At 44.9% G+C, this 24,437-nt stretch overlaps 1 protein-coding gene across 4 annotated transcripts in view; it reads right to left on the bottom strand.

The window, feature by feature from the left end:
* The window catches only part of HECW2 (HECT, C2 and WW domain containing E3 ubiquitin protein ligase 2), a 330,879-nt gene that overhangs the window by 120,014 nt on the left and 186,428 nt on the right, over positions 1 to 24,437 (bottom strand). For all 4 annotated transcript variants that reach the window (XM_019492110.2, XM_019492111.2, XM_059727232.1 and 1 more), the window contains 2 exons: positions 17,941 to 18,035; positions 11,140 to 11,212 (listed from right to left, as the gene is read on the bottom strand). In XM_019492110.2, coding sequence (XP_019347655.1) covers positions 11,140 to 11,212; positions 17,941 to 18,035 — 168 coding nt within the window. The remainder of the gene's footprint in view (positions 1 to 11,139; positions 11,213 to 17,940; positions 18,036 to 24,437) is intronic.

The raw sequence follows: 24,437 nt of genomic DNA, 5'->3' as shown, positions 1-24,437 counted from the left end.
GAGGCCCCTTGTAAATGGTTACCCACCAACCAGGAGTAGCCATCCGTGCATGAAGAGAGTAGAACTTGTTAGTAAGGAAAAGAGACTTTACTGGTTTCCCCAGTTTTTAAAAATCTATCCAGAAGATTTATTTTAAATTAATCTGAATGTAGACACAGATTGTGAATATGCAGGAAACTAATGCCCGAGGCAAATTTTTACTACATCAAAACATTTGATTTTGTACTGATTTATTAATACAGTAATATAAATGTAGGATATCCCTAAGATTTTTTTTTTTTTTTTACAAATACTTATTTGTTTGCCATCCTTAACTCCAAGCAATTTAAAGTGGGATTAACTACACATATTTTATTAAAGTGGTTTTTGAAAAGCTGGGTAGCAACTTGAAGCCAGACATGCATTTCGAAAGAAATCTTTTGAAATCAAGAAGGCATGAAGCCCTATTAAGTCAAGATGGTATATTAATGGGGAAATCAAACAATTAATTGCACTTTGACAAGTTTGCACTGATTTTCCATTTCCTTTCTTGGAAACGTTTGTGTTTGAAAAATGTTGCTCATGCAAACATTCAAGAAAAACATTTTTTTCCATCTACCACCAACATTTGTTTCAGGACAATAGACCTGAGGCTGAAGAAACAGACTTCATACTTTTCCCAGTCAGTTTGCCCAAAGAAGACTGCAGTCTGCAAACTGCCATATTCTCTGCCTGCCTGACCAGAAGTGCAGAGGTGGGTCATACCAGTAGCAGCATCCTATTCTGGTCTCTTCTCTGCTGAGGTCCCCTTTGTTCATTAGACTGCTAATGATCTATTTAAAAGCCTTTTTACTGAAGTAGATTAATTAACATCAGAGAGGGCCATAATGGCTGAAATGCTATAATTACCCACATTGATCTTTGATGGGAATATTTAATAGGAATCGATCACAATGCCACAGCAGAGAGAAGGGAAAAGGCCATCCTGGTGTAGAAGACTCAGTGTGTGAAATTAGAGTGTGAATAAGCATTTGCAGGATTCAAGATTAGGCGGCATAGTACAAGCCTTTGCCACCTGCCCAGAGAGACACAGGCAGACAGACATAAGTAAAAGGGGGCAGGGAGAGGGGTTGGCATTCGCAATCTAGCTTGGAATAGCTTGGTCAGGGTTGTGGAAGTAAGAACAGACCAGCCCCAGGCCTGTGGCAAGTAGCTGGGTTCATCTCTGAGGTGAACTAACTTTAGACAAGGCACCCCACTGTTAGGGTGACCTAAGCCCTGTGAATGCTTGCAAACTGGGGCATTGAGATCACCCATTTCTGCCATGTAGATGAACCACTGAGCAGTAGGCTGCTCAAAATTTTGCCAGGTGTTTCATTTTGACACTATTTTGACTCATTTTGAGCTCAAAACAGTGGAACTGAAATGAAACGAAAGGTTTCAGAGCAGACTCGAAACGAAACAAGGGCAGTCGAAACATTTCAAAAGTTTCAAAATGTTTCAAGTTTTAAAGCTGGGCTTGCTTGAGGGAAACAGAAACTAAGGAGAGGAAGGGGGAAGAGGAGGGAAGGACCCCTCTGATATTGACCATGTAGCTGGCTAGTGACTGTGATCCTTCCCTGAGGTCCCTTCCAATCCCATTGCTCTAGGGAAGGGACAGAAAAACAGCTGCACCTTAAGAGCACACACAGTCACATGTCATGAGTTTTGCTTGTCAGCAGCTTGAGGTGCAGTTTCCCAGAAAGCCCTGCACCTATCTCCTTAAAACTTGGCAGGCCTCATGCCCTCAGAAGGGGCTACCATCCCTGCTGTTTTCATCCATATCTGCCAGGAAATAACGAAGTTTTAGGCACTTTTGTGCTTCCCCATTATAGCCTATGGGCAAAACAGCAAAACAGCGAAACAGTTCCAACAATGTGAAACAGAACAGCACTTCAAAATGAAACTGGAAACAAAACATTGTCCTTTCGAAATGTCGAAATGAAAGTCGAAACGAAACAGTGTCATTTCGCACAGCCCTACCAAGCAGGTACTCTGGAAACAGTAAGCGCCATACACAGCCATCTGTCCTCTTGGCACCTCACTAGTAAGAACTTTGAGGACTAAAATATTACATGAGCAAAGCAAAATGGCACCACCTGTAATTACTTTATTGATGCTAAAGTTTTCAAATCAAATGAGTAAGCAAGGCATGGAAGATGAGAAAAAGCAATTTCATTCATTAAAATTCATGAGTGTGCAATCATGGAACTAAACTTGATAAAGCTCATGTTCCAAAGCTAAGACTTGCTTACCTTTATGGTACAAGAACAATATGAACAAGAATACCACGTTTCAAGCATAAAGCATGCGTCTGGCCATCACCTAGCCAGCAACACTGAGTGTGGAGCTCCAAATGAGCTCTCTGCAAAGCTAGAGACAGAAGTTACACATAAACCAATTTAAGTCATCAGAAACTGGTTTAAACCTGTAACAGAACTTAAGTTCAGTACACACAAACCATTTTCAAAATGGCTGAAACTGGTTTGAGATAAACCTGGTTGAATGTAGTATCAGACTTAACTGATTTGGGTCAAACCAGTTAATGAAACTTCTGTCCCAGACCCCTTCCTGGTTCACGTTAAATCAGAGTCCCCTAGGATCCCAGCATGCTTTCCAGCCCTGGGCTGAGCTAGGCTGTCTGCTCCAGCAGAGAAGGGTTGGGTTGAGTGGGGGAAGGGGGAAGAGAGAGAAGCAAGGACTGCCCCCACCAGGCAAACCCTGGCTGGGGGCTGGGGCCTGGGAGTGGGGTTAAATCCTCTTTTTCCCCGAGTACAGAGCTTCCCTGCCTTGCTAAACTTATTGAAAGTTACTGCAAACTGTGACTGTGGACTAAAATCCCAGAGGTACCTGTAAGCATGAAGAGCAAGTGATGAGCGACCCTGCAGAGTCCTGCTTCTGTGATGCTGAGGGCAAGAAAACAGGCCTTATGATGAGAGGCTGAGAGCTATGGGACTCTTCAGTCTGGAAAAGCGCAGGCTCAGGGGGGACCTGGTGGCGGACTATAAGTATATAAGGGGTGTACATCAGGATCTAGGGGAACAGCTATTCACCAGAGCGCCCCATGGGATGAGAAGGTCTAACGGTCATAAACTTCTCCAAGACTGTTTCAGGCTGGACATAAGGAAGAACTTCTTTACTGTCCGAGTCCCCAAGGCCTGGAACAGACTGCCTCCAGAGGTGGTGCAAGCACCTACTCTGGACTCCTTTAAGAGGCAATTGGACATATATCACTAGGATCCTGTGACCTCAGCTGACTTCCTGCCCTTGGGGCAGGTGGCTGGACTCAATGATCTTCTGAGGTCCCTTTCAGCCCTAAAGTCTATGAAAAAAAAATCCCAGAGACCTCAGGGGCAGCAGGAAATGCCAGAGCCATGCTCTGGTGCTCCCTGGCTTCTGGCCATAGCTACTGCAGGCATGTGGCTGCATTTCCTGAACCAAAGGTAAATGTGTCCAGTTGTTTCTCAGTTAAATCTTTGCAGCTTAGACTAACCTACAAAGATGGAATTGAGTCAATTTCAGGCTTTTTGACTGTCTGTACTTAGCCCAAGTCAGGGGTAAGGGAGGAAAAGACAACCACAGCCTTACCAAGCTGACAGCATAGGAACTAGGTATATTCTCATTGTGATCAGCAGCCTGCAAGAATGTACAGTGAGTAGTAGTAGTAGTAGTAAGAGGTTGAACAAGGTTGAGTCTCAGTGGTGAGGGAGAGAGGCAGACCATTGTTGCTTTGAGACATAGATTTCACACACTGTGGGTGCAGCATAATGGGCCAAGTCCAATTTTGAGAGTTATAGGCTAGAAGTTTGCTGCCCAGAGAGACTGATTGTTCTCATATGCTGTCAGCGCTCTGTTGCTCTCAATTCTGCAGAACCGTGCAACATTATTTAGAACCGTGCAACAGGAGATGACAGCAAAGTGGTGACAAAAAGAGCAAAGAGGAATAAGGAGTTGTACTGAAGCAGCGAGAAGAAGATCTGCTGCTACACACTCTCCAAGGAAGTGCAATAAGAGCAGCTTTGGCTACCCCAGCTTCCTGAGAGTTGACAGGTATCCTACTATCCCACCTCACTACTGCCTAGGGAAATCACCAAACATACATGGCCTTGAGGGTCAGAAACTGCTAAGAGCAAAGGGGAATTATGTTGTTGTAAGAAGCATTTGAGAAAGAAGGAAGACAACATATTCCAGGAGAACTGAGAAAGAAGCTGAAGACTACTGCATAAGAGCCAGAAGGCAGAGGGAAATTTGGAGAATTAGGGGGGGAAAGGAGGCTTAGATGTAAAATTTAACATTACTCAAACAATATAAAATTAGCTTTCTTCTTGGAATGCAGTGAGCTAAGAAAGCACAGGTCAACAAAAAAGAGGACAGAAAAAAGAAGACAGGAGCTCAAAAATAAAACCAAGACTAGACATCATTGTTGAGTGATTCAGTAGCCCTGAATTCCAGATGACTTGTCTCTCCAAATTACTATGAAGCTCCAACTGACTGTTTGAAAACTGCTCTTGACCATGACAACTGTTGATACAAAATAAATATCACAAGCAGAGAAACCTATTCAAATAGGCTTTCAATGGCACAATAACTACAATAATGCAGAGTACATGAAGTAAAACTGTCACGCTGAAGTCACTTGGATCATGTGTTCCAGTGACTCAAAAAAAAAAAAAAAAATACTCAAGCATCTCCATTGATGGAACAAATAATTTTTATCATGACCAAATTGGCAAATGATACAGGGATCATAGCTAAAAGATGTACTCCAACTAAATTTTGTCTTGTGCTATAAAATCACAACTGCTATTTTGTCTTTCAGTCTTTTCCATGCTACTATAACCTACCTAAATCATGTGGAAAGTTATAATACAATTTCAAAAGACATTGCAATGTCATTGCCTTTCCAATTATTTTAAAAAGTTTCCATATAATTCTTCAAACTTGTTTTTTCTTCTTCTATGTGAGAATCTTCCATTTAGGCAACCATAGGGAACATTATTTATTTGGTTTTTAAATAGTATTTGCCTCATTTAATGGGCTTAACAGTTGAGTGCCTTGTGAACATTTGCCTAAATGTAATAGAAGAATTTGGATTATTTACATCATTGTTTCTTTGGTGACAATGATTTTGAGAGACTGAGAAAAAAACATTTATTTAACCACTAAAAATCCTTGATTTATCTGCCACCTGTTTGTGGTAGGTGTAATATCCAGATGTCTTAAGTATGCTCAGTTTCTTCTAAAGATTATTTTTGGGATCCATCAGGATTTAAAGGTTAATATGATAAAGCATTATTTCTAGAGAAATAAATATACAAATTAGAACTTCAGGCAAATATTGGAAACTTATTGAATAAAACCTAATATATTGTTTTAAATGGTCTCTCTCTTTTTTTTTTTTTTTTTGCAACAATGTTAGAACTTGATAAGGAGGAAACCCTTATGGAGCACAGTTTAATACCCACAATGGCCATGGGGAGACACCTAAATTTGTTTTCATTGTTCTCTACAGTTCCTCAGGTCTAGCACCTGAAACATCCTCCTTTATATTAAGCAAGTTATCAAGGCCAGCCTAGGTTCTGCTAGACCAGGGGCAGGCAATTATTTTGGGTGAAGGGCCGCTTACTGAGTTTTGGCAAGCCATTGAGAGCCACATGACAGGCAGCCAGGGGCAGATAAATATTAAATTTTCTAAATTTTTTAGGGGTCCCACGGGCCGGATGAAATGGCCTGGTGGGCTGCATGAGGCCCGCAGGCCACATTTTGCCCACCCCTACGCTAGACCATTTTTACATCATCTCTATGCTGCAAAGTTGGAGTAATAGTTTCCTTTTGCAGGAGACAGACTATAAACTCAATGTAACGGCTAAACTAGATGCCTGATCTCTGGCCCTTTGTGGTCTATTGACAGTAGTTGCTTTGTAAAAGGAATTCAGGAAAATGTGAGGAAAACTATTCAAGAAATTTAAAAAAAATATTTTTTTTTTCCTGATGAAAAAGTGAATATTGCATTAATACATTACATAAGACATTCTAGGGACACCTATACATGTGCCTGACCCCTGCTCCATTTGATTAAAAGAGTCTGCTAGAGTGTTCTAATATGAATGCTCCAGCAGCCTTGGGAGCATATGTATTCAGTGTCCCCACATTTCAAAATGGCAGTGGGGGCTCTAATTAAAGCTCACTGAACCAGCTTTAGTTAAAGCACCCCCCCCCCCATTTTGAAGTACAGGACACTGAATACACAAGAAGCTGTGGGTGTTTTAATTAGAGCGGCTCCCAAGAGCTGCTCTAATTAAAATGCTAGCCCTTCCCCACACTGTGGAGCACATGTAAAGACACCCAAGCAGTCTTCTTAAGAGAGATTGCGCCAGATTTGGAGAGTAACACAATCACTGAAACAAGAAACATTTGATTTGTCATGATTTATGTTTATATTTCAATATCACTTGAGAGTCACTACTGATATCTCTGTAATTAAGCTCACACCAGGATCTGGGAATGGACCCCTCATTCTTCAGCTCCAAAATAGAGGCTTCGAGTTAGGGGTGTACCAATAGGGATTTTTGAGAACAGTACCGATAGCCATTGGTGACACGTACGGGGTGCATGTGTGTGCACATGCACCCCCTGAGATTGGCAGTACACCCCCTAAGCTGGGCCGCTGCTGATGGTGCCTGTGGGTCATTGCCACCCTTCCCCCTCGCCACCACCACGACCCCGCCGACGACACTGCCACCGCTGCCTGTGGGTGGTCACCATACCACCCCAGCCTCATGAAGCATGCAATGTTTATGCCAATAGCCAATATTTAAGGAGGCATATCAGCTGATACTGATCCAATATCTGATACACTACCTGCAGCATGTAAGTCTGGTGTGGTAGGAGAAGGGACGGGGGGAGGAGGGAGAAGGGAAGGGGAGTGGGGGGGCAGATCAAGGCCCCACTGTGAGGGAGGGAGGCAGGGGCTGGGGCAAGTGCTGCCCAGTCGGGGAGGGTGGGCCAGGGATGAAGCTGCAGCTCATCTGCAGGGCGCAGGATAGAGCAGGGCTCATCCGGGGGATGCAGGGGGAGGCATGCATGGCTGCTGCTGCTGCCACTCATCTGGGAGGGCACGGGGGAGCGTGTGCCCCCAGATTTGCACTGGGCAGGGTGGGCCGGGGCTGTTCTCCACAAAACCTGGGCCCATCCAGGTGGGGCGCAGGGTGGGTGGCAGAAACACTGGGAGTGGGGGGCTATGAGGGGGTTACAGCAAATTTTGGGGTGGCTGCAGCCCCCCCTGTAGCTCCCTCCCAGCAGTACCGCCCCCTGCCCAGCCCAGGCTCCACTGAGAACTGGCCCAGCCCCAGTCCACCGTGCAGATCCAAGGGCACATGCCCCCCACCCCACCTTGCCCTCCCAGATGAGTGATAGCTGCAGCAGTGGGAGCTGGTGGACAAGCTGCCTCCACCTGCCCCACGCCTCCCGGGTGAGCCCTGCTCCATCCCACATCCCTGGATGAGCTGAGGCTTCATGCCCCGCCTGCCTGCCCCAACTGGGCGGCACTTGCCCCTGCTCCAGTTCCAGTTCCTGCCTCCCTCACGGTAAGGCCTTGAACTACCTTCCCCCCCCCCCCCACCAGCTGGAGGCAGCTCTCCATGCTGCGGGCTGTGTCTTCACTGCCTACATGCTATGCTGCAGCTGAGCACAGCAAGGGCATTTATCGGCCCAATTATTGGCCACTTAAGGCCAATATCTGATATAGATAATTTTCTTTATATCGGTACCGAGCCGATATTGAACTGATGTATCGGTGCACTTCTACTTCTAGTATGTTAGCCAACAGAGCCTTTTCTAGCTAACTGTACTAGTTCTATGCCTCATCTTCTGTGGCTAAACACAGGAAGGCAGCATCTTTCAGTCACTTAACAAAAACCAGTATTGTAAAGAATTCTGTTTTACAAGATAGAAGTGATGCCCCCCCTCACCAAAGACAAAAATCATCTTTTCCCAAGACACAGAATACTTCCAGAATCTCTGAGAATGTATCATTCAATAAAACATATAGTGACATAATCCTGTGGTAACCTATAGGATTAGCTCTGTGGGCCTGTCTACAATATGTTGGACCACTCGCATGAACACTATCATGACACACCCCATCCATTTAATCCTGCTCTGTGTGTACCAAATGATGAAAAAAAAGTAGCATAACTGCTCTACCAAGCACGCTCAATCTTGAGCGTACCATTGGCATGCACCAAAAAAACAGCTGCATTACATTTTTTTGAATTTGGCATGAACAGAGCAGGAGAGGGCTGGGCAGGTATGTTTTGACAGTGCTGCTCCTCTACATACTGAAATGGTGCAAATATGCTCTATTGTTTTTTATAATTCTTTCTATAGACAGGGTGACCATACGTCCCAGTTTATCTGGGACATTCCTGGATTTCATAGGCCATCCTGGCATCCCGGCTTGGTGAAAATTGCAAGAAGAGTCCCAGAATCGGCTGCTGCAGGCAGAGGCAGGAGGACAGGGGAGCACGGTACAGTCTAGCGTGGAAGTAGAGTGGCCTGGTACACCAGGCAGGCAGGCACTGCTGCTGCCACCTGCACATACCCATCTGGGCTCTTCCTGAGCAATGGCTGGAGGTGGGTGGGAGGTAGGCTGAGCTGGGCACTGCTCCAGTCCACACCCCTTGCTCCCACACCGCAGCAGCAGTGGCAGCTGCCTTCCCACCCACCCATCATACCAGGCCACTCCACCGGACTGTGCCCTGCACCCTTGCCTACCTGCTTCTGCCTGCAGCAGTTCCACTAGTAGAGGCGATGGGAAGGGCAGTGTCCCAGATTTCCTTCAAAATTATATGGTCACCCTATGTGTAGACCTTGTTGTAGTTTCATCCCCACTAACTGCCTGTTCCAAAAGGCAGTTTCCATGTATTCTAGTCTTAACATGTTCTTCAAGATTTAGTACTGGATTTGCCAATGTGCTGTAAAGATGGCACAATCTGGTCCTCAGTCATTTTGTGTATTAATATTTGAACCCTTTGTGTACTATTAATATAAAAATAATTTTACAGGACTTCATAATCAGCATCACTGGACTTTCTAATTCTCTCTCTCTCTCTCTCTCTCTCTCTCTCTCTCTCCCCCTCAGTGATCAGACTGGTACTTCATTTGATTGTACCTATCTGCAGAAAAGCTACTATTCCTCAATCTGACAAATATCTTCAATAGGCCACACTGAATGTTTCCAGACTTCTCTTTTTAAGATGTATCAAATATTACACTTGCTGGAAATTAGTGAATCTGGCCTGCTTTCAACATATACAAGTCCTCAATGATATTATGTTCTTCAAGCCACTAGAATCTTCTCCTACACAAGACAAAAGTAGCTAAAGAGGAATGGTGGGATTATGTTACACTGTATGTCCCTAAATGGCAGTTTTCCAGTTGTGTGTTATTTTTGGCATCCATGCACAAGATGCGATTCTGTTACCCCTGCACTATGTCCATGCACTGGCTTGGCCAGTGTAGAAAAATGGAGGAGTTGAAAAGCTATTCCATTTTTAGCCCCAATAGCTAAATGGCTAAAGCACTTGCCCAAGAAATAGAAGACCTAAGTCCCTTGCCCAGAGAGGACTTGAACCCTTTCTTTCTGACTTTTTAGTACGGTGCTCCAACAACCATACCATGTGTTAGGCATTAAACATACCCTCTTTGGAAGCTGAGCCATTACAGTTTGCATTTACTAGTTACTGGATAAAATCCACGGAAAGCAGTGTGATGGGGAATTTCACTGACAGCAAGGCTCCAGGACAGAACCTAAGGCCTGCTCTCACCCAGAGCTGCATCCATCTCACTGATCAATGTACCCTCCAGCTTGTTCATTTCCTCCTTCCCTACACAGCTCCTTTTCTTGACTTCCAGATTTAAAAGGAATGCTGGAAAAGGGCCTGGATAATGCCTTATGTGTGGTGGAGTGGTGACTGCTATGCCGGATATCAAAGGGACAAAGGTTCAAACCCCTCTAAGTAAGGAGCTTAGAGCCCAGGTTCAGGAATTCTTCTTGGACCTGCTCAGCTACTGGGGCTAAAATATGGGAGGAACTCTTCCTCCTCCTCTCTCCACACCGTTTAGTCATAGGTTTTTGTCTTACTATGTTTTCCTGACTTACACCCACTTGTGCATCCACAATGGGTGTGTACATGAAGCCACATACCTGCATGGCCACTGCGCAAGGGTGGATCCAGAGAGAGTGCAGTGGTACAGTCATACCTGTTTGTGGCCACGCTGTAGGAGCAGCAGCTGGGAACTTTTCTTAATTTTCCAAAACAGGTAAGTATCTCCCCCCGTTCAACACCCTCCTCTCTTCCCCTCCATCCTCAGCAGCACACTCTCTCTCCTTCTGTTCTTCCTCCCCCCACCCACCACTAAGACTGGCTGATCTGGGGGCGGACTGAGGCAGAAAGCTCCAGAGCCACTTTTATCCCACTCTAGCTGGGCTACACAAGGAGCCAGGCTCAGCCAGGGACAGCAGTGGTGGCAGCAGGTGAGTTCCTCCTCCCTGCCCAGTCTCCTTGGTTGTTCCCCACCATCCTGACACCACTGCTGACCCTGACTGAGCCCAGCTGCCCATGCAGCCACTCCCCACCGCCCCAGTTAGAGTGAGACAGGAGTGGCCAGTACAGCAGCAGCGGTAGGCAATTCTCCTCTTCCTGCCCTCAGAGGCATAAGTAGAGACAGGGGAAACAAGAGGGGAAAAAGACATGTCACTGAGCACAGAGGGGAAGTGGGAGGGTGTTCAGGAGGTGGGGGAAAAGATTTTTATTTGTTTCCCAAGGTATATTCCATCTTTGAACATTTCTATACAATAGTTTCTGTTCAATTGAAAATTAGAATGAATCAAAATCCACCCAAGGTACAGCTTTCTGTTGCAGAATAATGCAAGATACTTCTGAAACCCCCAAATTTGTTTTATTTGTTTTTATATATATATATATATATATATATATATATAGTATGCGTATATGAATAGAAATAACACAGAGAAATGCACATTTATTACTAAAATCTGTTTAAGTTCAGTTTCTACTGATAAAGTAGAAGTACTAAATAAAAAATATTAAGTCTTACCTGAAAGTGTAAAGCTGACTAATTTCCGAGAATGCTGACCAGAAGCACCTTCCTCTGTGCCTTCCATCCCCATCTGAAGAGGGGGAAAAATAAAAGCGCATCATGTATCATTACAGTTTTCATTTATTTTTATTTACACATGAGGACAATTATGCAAGTATAAAATACTACTCTGGAAAAGAGCCTGGGTGCAGAGCTGACCACAGGCAAAAAAGATGGTCTGGAGGTACTGGCATTCGTTACTGTCCTCCCCTGATTCTTTGAAATGTCTAGGATGTCTAGGATGCCAACTACTATTTGTGACGTCTCAATGCTGCAATAGCAGGGGTATGGACAGATATTACAAGAAAAGAGGCAAAATCTTGAGAGTCCTCCACCTACATGCATATATATAGGTGGAGGACTGCAGATGTGTGGAATGCCCTGTAGAATTAAGCCTTCAGCTGTTTAGGGGCCAGAAAACACTTGGTGACCCAGTCCAATTGCCCCTCCTGTTTGCCCTCCCATATCTATTCCCCAGTGCAATACAGACATCACTAGGGATCCTGGTCTTCCATGATAAAAAAAGCAAAATTGTCCAATAAAACACACACAAAAATCCATGTTTTTCTGTAGCAAGCCCCCTACAATGCTGACTGGCCAAGAGGCCCTTGCAGTGGCCCTGCCCCTCATTGCTGATTGGCCAAAAGAGCTGCTGCTCATGCAGCCCCCACCCATCACTAGTAACTGGCAGAGAGGGGTAGGGCCTCACAATGGGCAGCCCTCTCTGCCAATCAGAGGCAGAGGGAGGAAAGGGTGGCTGCCATCTTTGCTGCTGCCTTGTGTGCCAGCGGCTTTTCCCTTGCAGCAGGCTGCTGCAGCACCCATAAGAAGCACTGGCTCCCAGTGGGGAACCAGCATTTTATTTTCAGTAACAATTTTTTCCCAGCTGTTCTAAAGATTCTCTGTAAAAACACAAATTCCACATTTTTTCATGGCAAACTAATTTCTAGGATCCCTGGAGATCACACATAGCATATGAACCACTGCACACGCAAAGGAAATGAAAGCTCTCACTCACAAGTGTTGGGATTTCTCCAAAACTAAATGTGCATTGGCATTTAAGTCTTAAGTGTGAGCTAACTACAGACATTATACAGCACTTCATTGCTTTCTACAGATGGGCCAGTCATTGTTCAACAGAAAAGATATGGGCCAGTGAAGACATTGAGACAAAGTTATCAAAAGAATTAAGATTTATTAATAAAAACCTTTGTGACAAAAAAACCACAACAGATTTCTAAGTGCGATGCTTGAGAAACTCAGACTAACTGAGGTGAATTTCAGTTTTCCCTGATGAGGAATTTCTGTTTTGTTTTTGTTTTATCTGGGTTTTGCTTTTTAAAGTTTTGCCTGTTAAAACTAAATCTGTCCTATTGTCTCCTTCATGAACACAGTATTTTGGAGGAGATTTTGCTTGTTCCAGTGCATAGTCTGCATCCTTTTGTGTCACTTATCACAAAGATGGACCTTTAGTTTACAGTTCAGTTGAAGGGATCAGTTGAGTGTCAGAGAACTGATTCCAAAAAGAAACACTAGCCTCTCATCCAGCAGAGAACAGGCAAGTTTCCCCATACTGATGGAAATGAATCTCTAAGGCAAGGTGAAGGAAGACTCCAGACGTGTTAACCAAATGATAACATTTGACAAAGTGATATACCTGAACACACTTTAGGTTGTACACTGGTTTATATTTGCAATAAAACATGAAGTTACCTGTCACATTTTACATTTAAAAGAAATAAAAATAAATTAAGAAAAAATGCAAGTAAATGAGGGCATAAAAGGAAATGCACCTGCTTCCATAAATATAACCATAGCGGGAGTGTAAACTTATAGAAATATACTAGAGATCAGCAGCAATTACCAATAGGTTGGATCCGCCTTGGACATCTCACTGAAAGCCAAAGAGAAGTTATGGGACTGATGAAGAAATCAGTGGATAAGGTTCAGTGGCCTGTCTTGGTCAGACCCCCTTATAAATGACTATTAAAGTCCCCTCTGGTCTTGGAATTTTGAAACACTGGGTCGGGGAAATGGGGAAACCTCTGCTTTATATCACCTGAAAATATAATGGCCATCTTTTCAACTACTTTATTCTTAACATTTTTACAAATATTGCTACATCAGTTTTTGGTTTTCATATGCATACCATAATTAGATAAAAAAAACAAAGCAACAGTAAGAATTAATCTGTACTAGATATCTAAGAATTTTCTCTAGCAAAATCCTAGCTAAATATGAAAATGAGGAAAAAAACAGTGATAACACTGGTGTCTCAGGTCTCCATTGGCATTGATGATTTTCAGAAAGGATGTACGGTAAGAGGAAGTTGCACTGTTTATATTGCAGGTCATATCCTTTTCTTACTATTACGGCTATCATTCACCATTGCGTACACAATAACATTTCTCAAGGTAGTGTCCTAAATTTCATCATCTTTCTCATTGACTAGGAAACTGCTATTCCAAATGACTTTATATGGGTAAATAAACTGTCAGCACGCACCAAAAGTGACCTGGCTATCAAAGAACAATGGGTTAACTCCAGCTCAGTTTCCTCTCCTTTGCGCACATACTTGCGAAGCAAACAGGGAAATGCCACTGGCAAGGTTAGTCTAGACATCAAAGGTCACAGGAACTGTGTAGTTTTCAATTTACGGTTTTTGGCTCATGCTCGTATCGATTGCTTGTTATAAATGTTATTCATTATAGAAAAGAACTTGCTGATTCTAAGTATATTTTTTGTGCTGAGTCATTGTCACAGTTTAGACCACACTACTGATGGCTAAATGACAGACTGTAGCACCCAATTATTATGTAAATTATTATATTTACAGAAAATACGCCTCCACATATTTCAGCTTTAAATGAACAATATGTTCAGAGGTGGAATAAGCAATTTTGATGCCCTGCATAGTGAGGCTTCCACCTTCCAGGGCAGGGGGAAGGTGCTCCAAGCAGAAGAATGAAGCTCATACTGATGCTAAATGAGTACCCGAGGTGGTACCCCACTCACACACCCCCTTAATTATACTATGTAATCTCCTTACGCCTATCTGTTCTGAGGCAGTTTCACTGCCAAGGAGTCCTCAGTAAAGCAGACACAGACCCCAATGCATAAGATTGGTCAGGATCCATTTTTATTTGATTTCAATATAAACAGAAGAGCAATTTCAATTCTTTCTTTTGATTCCACTAATGGTAAATAATGTAGAAAACTTATTTAGATAGGCAATGTTCTATCTCATCTGGGAAAAATCTGAGCAGAGAATAGACTGTGCGGGCCGGGCCCCGATCCCGCCGCCAAGTGCAAGTCGGGGGGGGGGGGGGCGATCCGCGGCCCGTCTTTTGCGCACGCGGGGTCGGAGAAAACCGGTGGCGAGCTAGAATTAGTCACAAACGCGTAATGGTTGATTGAAAAGATTGTTTACTTACACCCAAAGATGGTAGTGGTGTAGGCTGGACAGGTTTCCAGGAGCAGCTCCGCTTAAGTCCTCGCTAGAGGACTACGACAAATTCGGTTGCTCCCACGGAGTTGTTTAGGCTCCGTGGGTTCGAAAATTAGGTTTACAGGAAAGGGATATGTCTTGGATTGCGATCGGCGACGGGGAGAGGCTAGAAGCAAAAGCTCCGCGGGTTCGGTTATTAAGCTTGAGAGACGTGCGTTGGGTCCGCGAGGGGCCGCAGCGCTTAGAGATCTTCACACAAGGCAAAGGTTTCTCTCTCACTCCGATTTCTCTCCCTCTCCGACTTGGGCGGAAACTACCCAAGCCTTTTATACGGCTAGCAAGCCAATAGCTAGCCGCCATGTGTGCCTACATTTGGAACTGGCCAATTATGTGGCGCGAATCCAAATACAAATGGTGGGAACTCCTTTGCAACATGCATCACTAGTATGCAAAAGAAATGCACCCTGCAAAGAAGCTGTAATTTGGCGGGAAATCCCCCGTTGCACCAGAGTTCTCTCCCGCAGCAGAGAACTCTATCGTGCAAAGAAAGCTACAATTGGCGGGAAAATAATTTAGCAGTGCCGAAGCACACACAAACAAAAAACCACAACTTTGGGTTGTGACACAGACTTGTTTTCTTTCCAGCAGAAAACGATTTACCACAGATAAAAAGCATGAGCATGTCTTGTCTCTGTCATAACTGACATAACCCACATATCAGGGTTTCTATGAAACATGCCAACAGGATGCTGTATCCTCCAGCTTCACACTGGAAACACTGAAAGGTTTTAGGTCCTACAATGATGCCAGATGGTTCTATGTGGTGTATTTAGTAAATACCACTATGGACTAAATCCATCATGAAAAAGTCTCACAACTAGTTGGAATCCTGCGCTCCCAGCAAAAAAAAAAACAACAAATGAGTATGCTTAGATAACTTATACTTATATTAGAGGACAAGTACTGTTATTTTGAGTATAAAAAGCATTAGGGACCCTGAACTGACTTCTGAAAGAAATCAAGTGAATACTGAAAGAAAGACAGCAAAATAATGTTCACATATAACCTTAGATATTTGAGGGTGGCCACTGGTCCAGATTTATACCGGACCATCCTGTTTTTAAACCCTTTGTCCCGTGTCTGTTTCTCAATGAGGACCAGACTGCAAAAAGTCCTGTTTTTCAGTTCATTGGTGGAAATACATGTCAATCAGTTGTCCTCACGATTCTACTGGCTGTGCCTAGAGCTCGGGTATGAAAAGCTAGGGGGAGCAGAGTTCCCACCAGGGAGTCAGGGAGGTGGTCTTCTTGTGTAGCCCCATCCCTTGCTGCTGATTGGCCAAGGGGCCCAGTGGCTAATCAGCAGTGAGGGGTGGGGCTAAGGAGGGTTGCCCCACTGGAGTTTTAACTGTTACAAAGTGAAGACAAAGGCAATCCCAAATTAAAAAAAAATTCTATCGTGGAAGAAATACATCCCTTAACACAGCTTTCCAGAGGAAAAAATGCTCATGATAAGCATTAAGTTAGTGTCACAGCAGTATTTATTCAGGACACTTACAAGTAATGCATACACACACACACCACACACACGCGCACGCACACAAAATAGGATGGACAGTCTTGATCCTGCAAAGTGCTGAGTAGCCCTTATAAGATACATTATAAACTCACACTGAAGGTGTTCAGTACCTTGCAGAATCAGACCCAAAGCGCACAACTTTCAAAATCAGGCCCAAAGTGCACAGTTTTCAAAATATACTCAGACAAGTCACTGTGTGATCCTCCACCCTCCTGATCCAACAGCTAACATCTGCTGGGTCGCAAGGATTAGTCTAACTCAGGAGTGGGCAAAATACAGCCCACAGGCTGTATCTGGCCAACAGATGAACTTTGTCTGATCTGCAGTGGGTTCCTCGGTCCCACCTAGCCCAGGTGGCATCTGGCCCATGGTGAATCCTGCCACCCCCTGGGCAGGCAGTGGGGCTGGGGCAGCTCTGCAGCTGAACTGCCTTTGAAGGCAGCCCAGGCAGCGGCAGCTCCTAGCCGCCACCACCACTGGCCCCAGCCCCCTGGTACTGGTGGGGACCCGCGTCTACAGCCCTGCCCCCAGCCCGCTCCATGCTCATTCTGGACTAGCCCACCCACTCTGAGCAGCAGCAGTGACTGGGCAAAAGCTGCTGCTCAGTGAAGGGGAAAAGCAGCCCCTCCCCTTCACTGCTGCCAGACCCTTCTTCCTGAAGCTGGCTGGAGCCCATGTCTGCGCTGCCCTGCAGCTCCTCTGCATTGCCACTGCTGCCCTGCTGGGCAGCTCGGAGGCAGTGGTGATGGCAGTGGAGAGGAGCTGCAAGGCAGCCCAGGCATAGGCTCTGGGCAGCTGCAGAAAGAAGGGCCCAGCAGCAGCAAAAGGGAGGAACCACTTTTCCCCTGCACTGAGCAGCAGCTTCTGTCCAGCTGCTACTGATGTTCAGCATGTGCAGGCGGTCCAGAGCCGTCATGGGGCAGGCCAGGGTTGGGGCTATGCATGCAGTTTGTGGCTGGTCTGCTCTAGCCAGGGAGAGTCAGGAGGGGGCACAGGGTGGGCGGGGCTAGGGCTGTGCACTGCTGGCAGTGGTGTGGAGAAGCTGCAGTGCACACAGGCTCCAGGATGCTGCTGGGGGTGGGGTGGGGGGGGAAGGGGGAGGGGGCGGGTGCTGTCCAGCCCACAGCAGCTCCCCAGAACTGCCGATGTGGCTTGCAGGCCCGAATAATTTCCCACCCCTAGTCTAACCCATGGCAATTTCTAGGAATCGCCATGACTTAGACCCAAGAGCTGCACTTCTATCTGCACTCTTTACCTGCAGCATGTTAGGGTGATCTTGGTGTTTTTGACAAAGTTCATTCTGTATTTTTAAGAATAGGTTAGATAAGCACTTGTTTGGGATGGCTTAGATAGTGATGATTTGTACTTGGGCAGAGGTCTGGACTAGATGACCTCCTGAGGTCCCTTCCAGCCCTATTTCTCTATTATTCTAAGATTCAATCTGAGGTAGAAAACCAACAAAGATAACTCCAATCCAAAGCTGAAGTCAAAATTTGGCAAAATCATAAGCTAAAAAATAAAAATGAATGCCATTTTATCATCATTTTTCATCAACAGGACTTGAAAAAACATGTCCTGATTTTGATGGATTTAATTAGGTCAGATCAGTGTTTGCAAAATCTTAATTAGTGGCAAAACAGGGAGACTGACATTGATAGTAATGTGGGCTTGATTGACAGTATAAATTATCTCCTTACATATATGCTACAAACAGATAGAAAGGCTGCACTTACCATCACAGCAGGATTTTTCACAGTGATACATGGGGTAGTAGCTCGGAGGGCTCCACTAATGCCATGGTAGTATTTAAAACAAATCTTTATTTCAGCTGGAAAACAAAACAAAACAATAATCACATGATATCTGTCAATGGTTAACAATGGATAGAACATTGGCAAGCACAGTGGAAAAACAGATCATAGTTTACTCTTCTTGAAGTCAGTGAGAGGCTATTTCAGCAACAAAGGCAGAAAACAACTTCCACTGAACTATATTTACTTCCAACTTCAGGGATCCTGAAAGAAGAATCTTTATATACATTTTCTTTAAAATAGATACGGACCCAGAAATCCTTGCTCAGTTCCCATTCAAAACCCATAAAAAATTAGCTGACCTGCTCCTTCAAGTTCATAATCACATGAGTAATTAATAATTTCTACTTGGTAGGAAAGAATATAAATTTTAGCAAGTAGTTTTGTCCACATTAAAGCACTAGCTAACATAGATATTAACCAATTTCTGTATATTTCTGGATCTAAATAAGACAGAAAAATATAATAATGTTTTTACTATTAGGTTTGATTTGTGAATACAGCTCTATTACAACCCAACAAAAGGTTAATATACATTTTAAAATTTAACATCATAATTCACCAGATTGAGAAACAGATGTTTTGCTAATCAAAGTATTAGAAAATTACATATAAATTCTTCTTGCTGAAACTTTTTTGTCATGTGAACATTTAAACCTCAGAAATGATATAGCAGCTTCTCAATACTTGGTCAGGCTAAACTGAAGATATTTTGGGTCTCCATATGTCATGCAATAGTTAAAAGGGAGTGATGACTTGGTTTTCATGTGCAAAATGGTATTGCAAATATGCTCAGATGAGCACATTAAGGAACTGTTTAGATCACTGCAAAAATGTGCCAACATGTATTATGTCAAGATGAAATTTAACCTAGAGGTAAAAAGCAGAGTACTACTTAAAATGCACATAAAAATATTTTAAATGTGGATAACAACCTAGTGACAAAAATGGTTACTCAGCCCCTAGTGAGTGTGGCTCTTTTGGAGGTTGCAGTGACCGTGGATCTCACTGGAGGGGGGCAGGTTTATTAGTCATGATGCAGTAATCCTTAGTAGCACTGTTAGTCAGGTCTGTGCATGGGCACTGTGCTTCCACATGCCAGCCATGAAAATGCACAGCTGCAACCCTCCCTCAATTCAGTGGCAATCTGAAGCGTGTGTCTGCAGTGGGCTCCAAAAACAGAAGTGGAAGAGTTGCTGAGGGACCTACGCTACATTATAGTATGATCAAGAACTTATGACAGAATTGATTCCTGAAAACTGTATCTTAAGTTGAAACATTATAACTTGAAACTGATTTTCCTGTAGAAAACAATGTTATAAATGAGGGATTGGTTCCTGAACCAAGGCCTGATACTCTATTTTCACCAAAAATAACCCAGAATTTTGTACTCAGTTATAGATGAGTGTCACAGAGCACTGAGGTGCCCTGCTCCCAAAGAGAGGAAACTGCTAGGGAGGAAGCCCTAGCAGGGAGTAAGGAGCCCAGCTGTGGGTTGCCAGGGCAACCAGAGAAGGTCAGCTGACCAGAAGGGGCAGGGCCTGGCTCCCTTATAAACCCTAGGGGCTGAGGCCAGAGGCAGTTCCCTGCCAGCGGCCCAAGGGGAAGGAACTCTCTCAGGGAAGAAAGGAGAGGCCTGACTACAGGAGCAGTGTTTGACACTGCTGAGGGAAGGAGTGTTCCCCAGCAGGCTTGGCTGATGTTTTAGCTGGGCACCTTTAATTTATGTTACAGCCCAGGAGTTTGTGTTTTGTTGTTATTTAAAGACCGGTGGTTTGGGTGAGGCTATTGGGGGTTGGAGGAGGCCTCACAGGGGACTCACACTAGTGTGGGGACCCGAGCACCAGTGAGGGCGCAGCATTCGGGGTACCTAGACCCCAGCCCCAGAGAGGGGCAGTTGAGAAGCCCCAGAAAAGGAGGCACTGATGAGAAGCCCCAGGGCGGGCATGGTGAGCCCTGGAAAAGGGGGTAGCATTGCAGTGCGCCCCAGAGAAGGGGGGTAGCATTGTGGCGAGCCCTGAAGGAGGGCAGTGCTACTGAGAAGGCCCCCAGAGGAGGGCAGCGCTACTGAGAAGGCCCCCAGAGGGGGCAGCTTTACTGAGGAGCACCCTGAGAGAGGGCGGCAGTATTGAGGAGTGCCCGGAGAGGGGGTGGAAGCCCCAGAGAAGGGGGCAGTTACTGAGAAGCCCCAATGCAGGCACGGTGCGCCCTGGAGAGGGGGCAGCACTACTGAAGAGCCCTGGAGAGGGGGGACCCTGCTGAGAAGCCCAGTGGGGGCGTGGTGAGCCCCAGGGAGGGGGCAGTTGCTGAGAAGCCCCAGAGAGGGGGCATTATTGGGGAGCCCCAGAGAAGGGGCGGTGTGACTGAGGAGGCCCAGAAAGGACAAAAAGGGGCCAGATCGTAACTAGGATGGAATAGATGTTATGTCCCATCGGCAAGGTGTGGACTGCGGTGTAGGGGAGGAAACGGAGCCGCAGATAGCACCCCCTGGCAGCTGGGCAGTACAAGGCCAGCCTCCCACTAATTAACACCAATTAATCATTTAATAACAAGGCATGGCAGGCGAGAAGGCAGGCAGTTGCCCCAGGAACAGGTGTGCGGGCCACGTTTAGGTCGGCCCAGAGCGGATACCTGTTACAATGAGTAATATAGCTACATTAATGTATTTATATTGTAAATAGCAATCATATTGATTTGGAAGAACTTCTTTGAGGTGACATTGCTGGACGTTTTGAAGGGCTCTTGGTTGGACTTTTAGAAGGGTTCTTGTCTGGAGTCTTCTCAGGTTTTTCTGGAGTCTTGTCTGCTTTCTTAAAGCACTTACTGTAGAGTAACTATTCTCTCTTAGATACAGGGAGTTACAGTCCAGAAAAGGTCTGATACCTGGTATGTAACAGGCCAGTACATTTTACCCAGTTATTCCTGTAATGAGCCAAATAAACTTTTGCCTGACTAAAATGTATCTTCCAGAAAGGCATCCAGTCTTGATCTAAAGTCCTCAAGAGACGAAGAATCTACCACTTCCCTTGGTGGTTCAAACAGTTAATTATTCTCACTGTTAAAGATCTTTGCCTTGCTTCTAATTTGAACTTGTATGGCTTCAGCTTCCAGCCATTGGTTCTTGATATGTGTTTCTTTGTAGGCTAAATAGTCTTTAATTATCTTGTAGTTTTTCCCATGACAGTGTTAATACATCGTAATGAAGTCACCTCTCAATCCCCTTTTAGATAAACTATTTAGACAGAGCTTACTCTAAGAGATTTTCCTTAGCCTCTGTATCATTTTTGTGGCTTTTCTTCAGCATCCTTTCAAACTTTTCAATATCCTTTTAAAAATGTGGATATTACAACTCATCCACCAACTTATCAAGAGGCCTTGGAAGCCATTAAGCAGATAGAGAAACAAAGCATGTGGTCCTGACAAATACCAGCTGACATGTATAAGAATCATTAAAGAAGAAAAATAGTTTGGATTGCAGCAGTTATCATGGCATTGCACTTCCGTCCATAGCTGGGTAGATCCTCACATGCATTCTGCTCAATAGATTCACTTTTCTCACTAAGGACATTCTGCCTGAGTTCCAATGTGGTTTCAGATCACTCACAGGTACAATAGATATGATCTTTGTTGCTGCTAGACAATTGCAGGAGAGGCATCACAAGCAACATGTGAGCAACATCTTCACTGACCTGATTAAAAGCCTTTAATTCGATCAACAGAGAGCCCCTATGGAAGATCCTGCTGAGATCTGGATGCCTGCCAAAATTTGTTGCTATTATCAGATTTCTTCATACTTATACGATTTAGAAAAGACTAACCTCCATTTGATAAGGAGAGGAGCCGGTGGGACACCGTGCCGGAAGGGGAGCACGGCTAAAGTGAAAACATGGCGTTTCCATCCACTGCAGCGAAGAAAGAAGAAAAAAAAAAACCTGCCGAGTCGGAAGGAGCCAGGATTGGCTCCTACGTTGGTATGGGCATGTTTCATAACAGTGTGCTGGGGCCGATTTGCCGCCCAGAACCTCAAAGCCGGGATAAAAGGCCCAGCAGGAAATCAACAGGGAGGACCGGAAACAAGGTCCTCAACCAGCCTGGAGGGGCCAGATGCTGAAGGCAGTCCCAGTTCAAGGACGTGGTGGATACCCCAGGAGGGGGTTCTTTCAAGAGCCAGAGCCAGAGATGGCTCCATAGCTTACCAGAGGATACTCCGTGGACATCAGAGATCCACATTACAGACTGGATCTCAGCAGAACCAGATAGAGAATGGACCAGTGGAAAACCAACCCACGGCACGTACAAAACCCAAGTTGAGAGTGGGACGCCAGGGAACACAACAGGCTGGGATCGACAAGACGCATGAATAAAGCAAGGTGAAGCAGAGAATAACTGGGTCAAATAAATGTCCTAATCACACCAAAGGGTGCATAATACTAACCCTGGTAGCCCAGGCAACACCATCTTTGGTTGGCATTAGGCGGGGTATAGGAAACATGGAGCCCTGAGCAGGAAGGACAACCAGAACAACTGAAGGAAGGTACCAGGAGGGATGGGACAGACCATCTTCCTCCCTATCAAAATTAATTTTCCAGCAAAGAGGTGGCAGACGAGACCCCCTTGGGTACCAACCAAGGTACATTCCATTAACAAGCCTGTTCCTTCCTTAAAGCGACGGTGAAACCAGAAAAATCTACATGGTCTTGACGCATGGGTAAAAGGCATGGGAAGTTGCATATGAGAACAACCATGCTACGCAATGGCTCAGAAATGGACCCTTTCACCATTAGAACTGAAGTCAAGCAAGGATATGTGTGATTGCACCAATACTTTTTTCCATGGCTACTGTAGCCATTCTGCATTTCATTGATGATAGACTTCTATCTGAAGTTATCATCAAGTAGTTCCATGGATAGGAGTCTCTGACATCTACCAGTTACATTCCAAATACAAGATAACCATCACCTCCATTACTAGTCTTCAATATGCTGACAATTATGTTGTGTGTGTCCATTCAACTGAGGAGCTCTGAATCAGTACCGATTGCTTCTGAGAAGCAAATGAAATCCTTGGACTCACTGTCAACTTCAAGAAAACCAAGATACTTCAGTCCACTCCAAATCAACCAGCTGCTCCATCACATATTACAATTTGAGGGCAATCCTTGGAGAATATTAAGCATTTTCCCCACCTTTCCCAAAAAGTAAACAGATGATGCTATTCAACAAGAGATAAAATTTGCCTGTGCTGCCTTTGGATGCCTCTCAAACAGTGTCTTTGATGATCATGACATCAGGACCCAAACCAACCTTCTACCATGCTGTTGCCTTCCCTACCCTGTTGTATGAACCTTAGATGACATATCAGAAACACCTGAAAGTTTTGGAATGTTACCATCAGTAATGTCTTCAGAAAATCCTCCATATTAGCTGGAAAGACAGAACACTGAACGCCAGAGTTGTGATTCAAGATAATGTCACCAGCATTGAAGCCATCTTTATATGGCACCCTGCTCCAGGATATGTCTAAGGACATGTCTAAGGATTCCTGACAACCAGTTTCCAAAGCAGACCCTATACTCCCAACCCACTGACGGTTATCACTCAGGCCCAATCCAGCCTGCAAACCGGCCCTGTACTATTCATCTGGCCTGTAGGGCCAAAACCTTGAGTGCCACTGGTCTATGGTCTACTATTCTAGGTCAATATTGCACTGCACCGGCAGTAGTAATTTACCTGCAAATATCCCAAGGTGAGTAGGAAAGGATTGACGTGACATGACTTAAAGTGTCAAGAAAACTCCTAACAATTGGCTCTAACAGGAAGCCTTGAGCTCCTGTTACTTTAAGGAGAGAAATGGCAGCAGATAGGTCCCAACCAGCTGAGCAGGGGCTAGCCACAAGAAGGAAGGCAGCAAAGAAATACTGCTGCCAAGCAAACAGCTGCCCATTAGAGTGAAAGGGCACACCTGCAGCCAGTCAGGAGAACTATGCCTAGGGGGAGTTGGCTGCAAGGGAATAGGCATCAAAGAAAATAGGCCAGTAGGGCAGAGACTAGCTTGTGCAGCAGGGAGGCTGCTAGACAGCAGTCATAAGTAGAGACCAACCTAAATCATGGTGGAAGTATGCTGCACAGAGGCTCCTTTAATATTGCTCTTTTTGTGCTGCTGATTGGCTGGGAGGCAAAAACCGTGGTTTTAAATATGCCACAGTTTTTGCCTCCAGCTTCTGATTGGCTGAAGGGTCCCGGCAGCCCCACCACTTACTGGCGATTGGCCAGAAGGCAAAACCACAGCATATTTAAAACCATGATTTTTGCCTCCTGGTCGATCAGCAGCAAGACTGATGGGGCCTCTCTGCCAACCGGCAGCAGGGGGTGTGGCAGGGGGTGCAGCAAAAACAACATGATTAAAGGAGCTACTGTGCA

This window comes from Alligator mississippiensis, chromosome 4 (genome assembly GCF_030867095.1).
Source record: "Alligator mississippiensis isolate rAllMis1 chromosome 4, rAllMis1, whole genome shotgun sequence".
Lineage (NCBI taxonomy): Eukaryota > Metazoa > Chordata > Crocodylia > Alligatoridae > Alligator > Alligator mississippiensis.
Note: the sequence above shows the minus strand (reverse complement) of the source record. Positions and strands in the feature narration are given on the sequence as shown.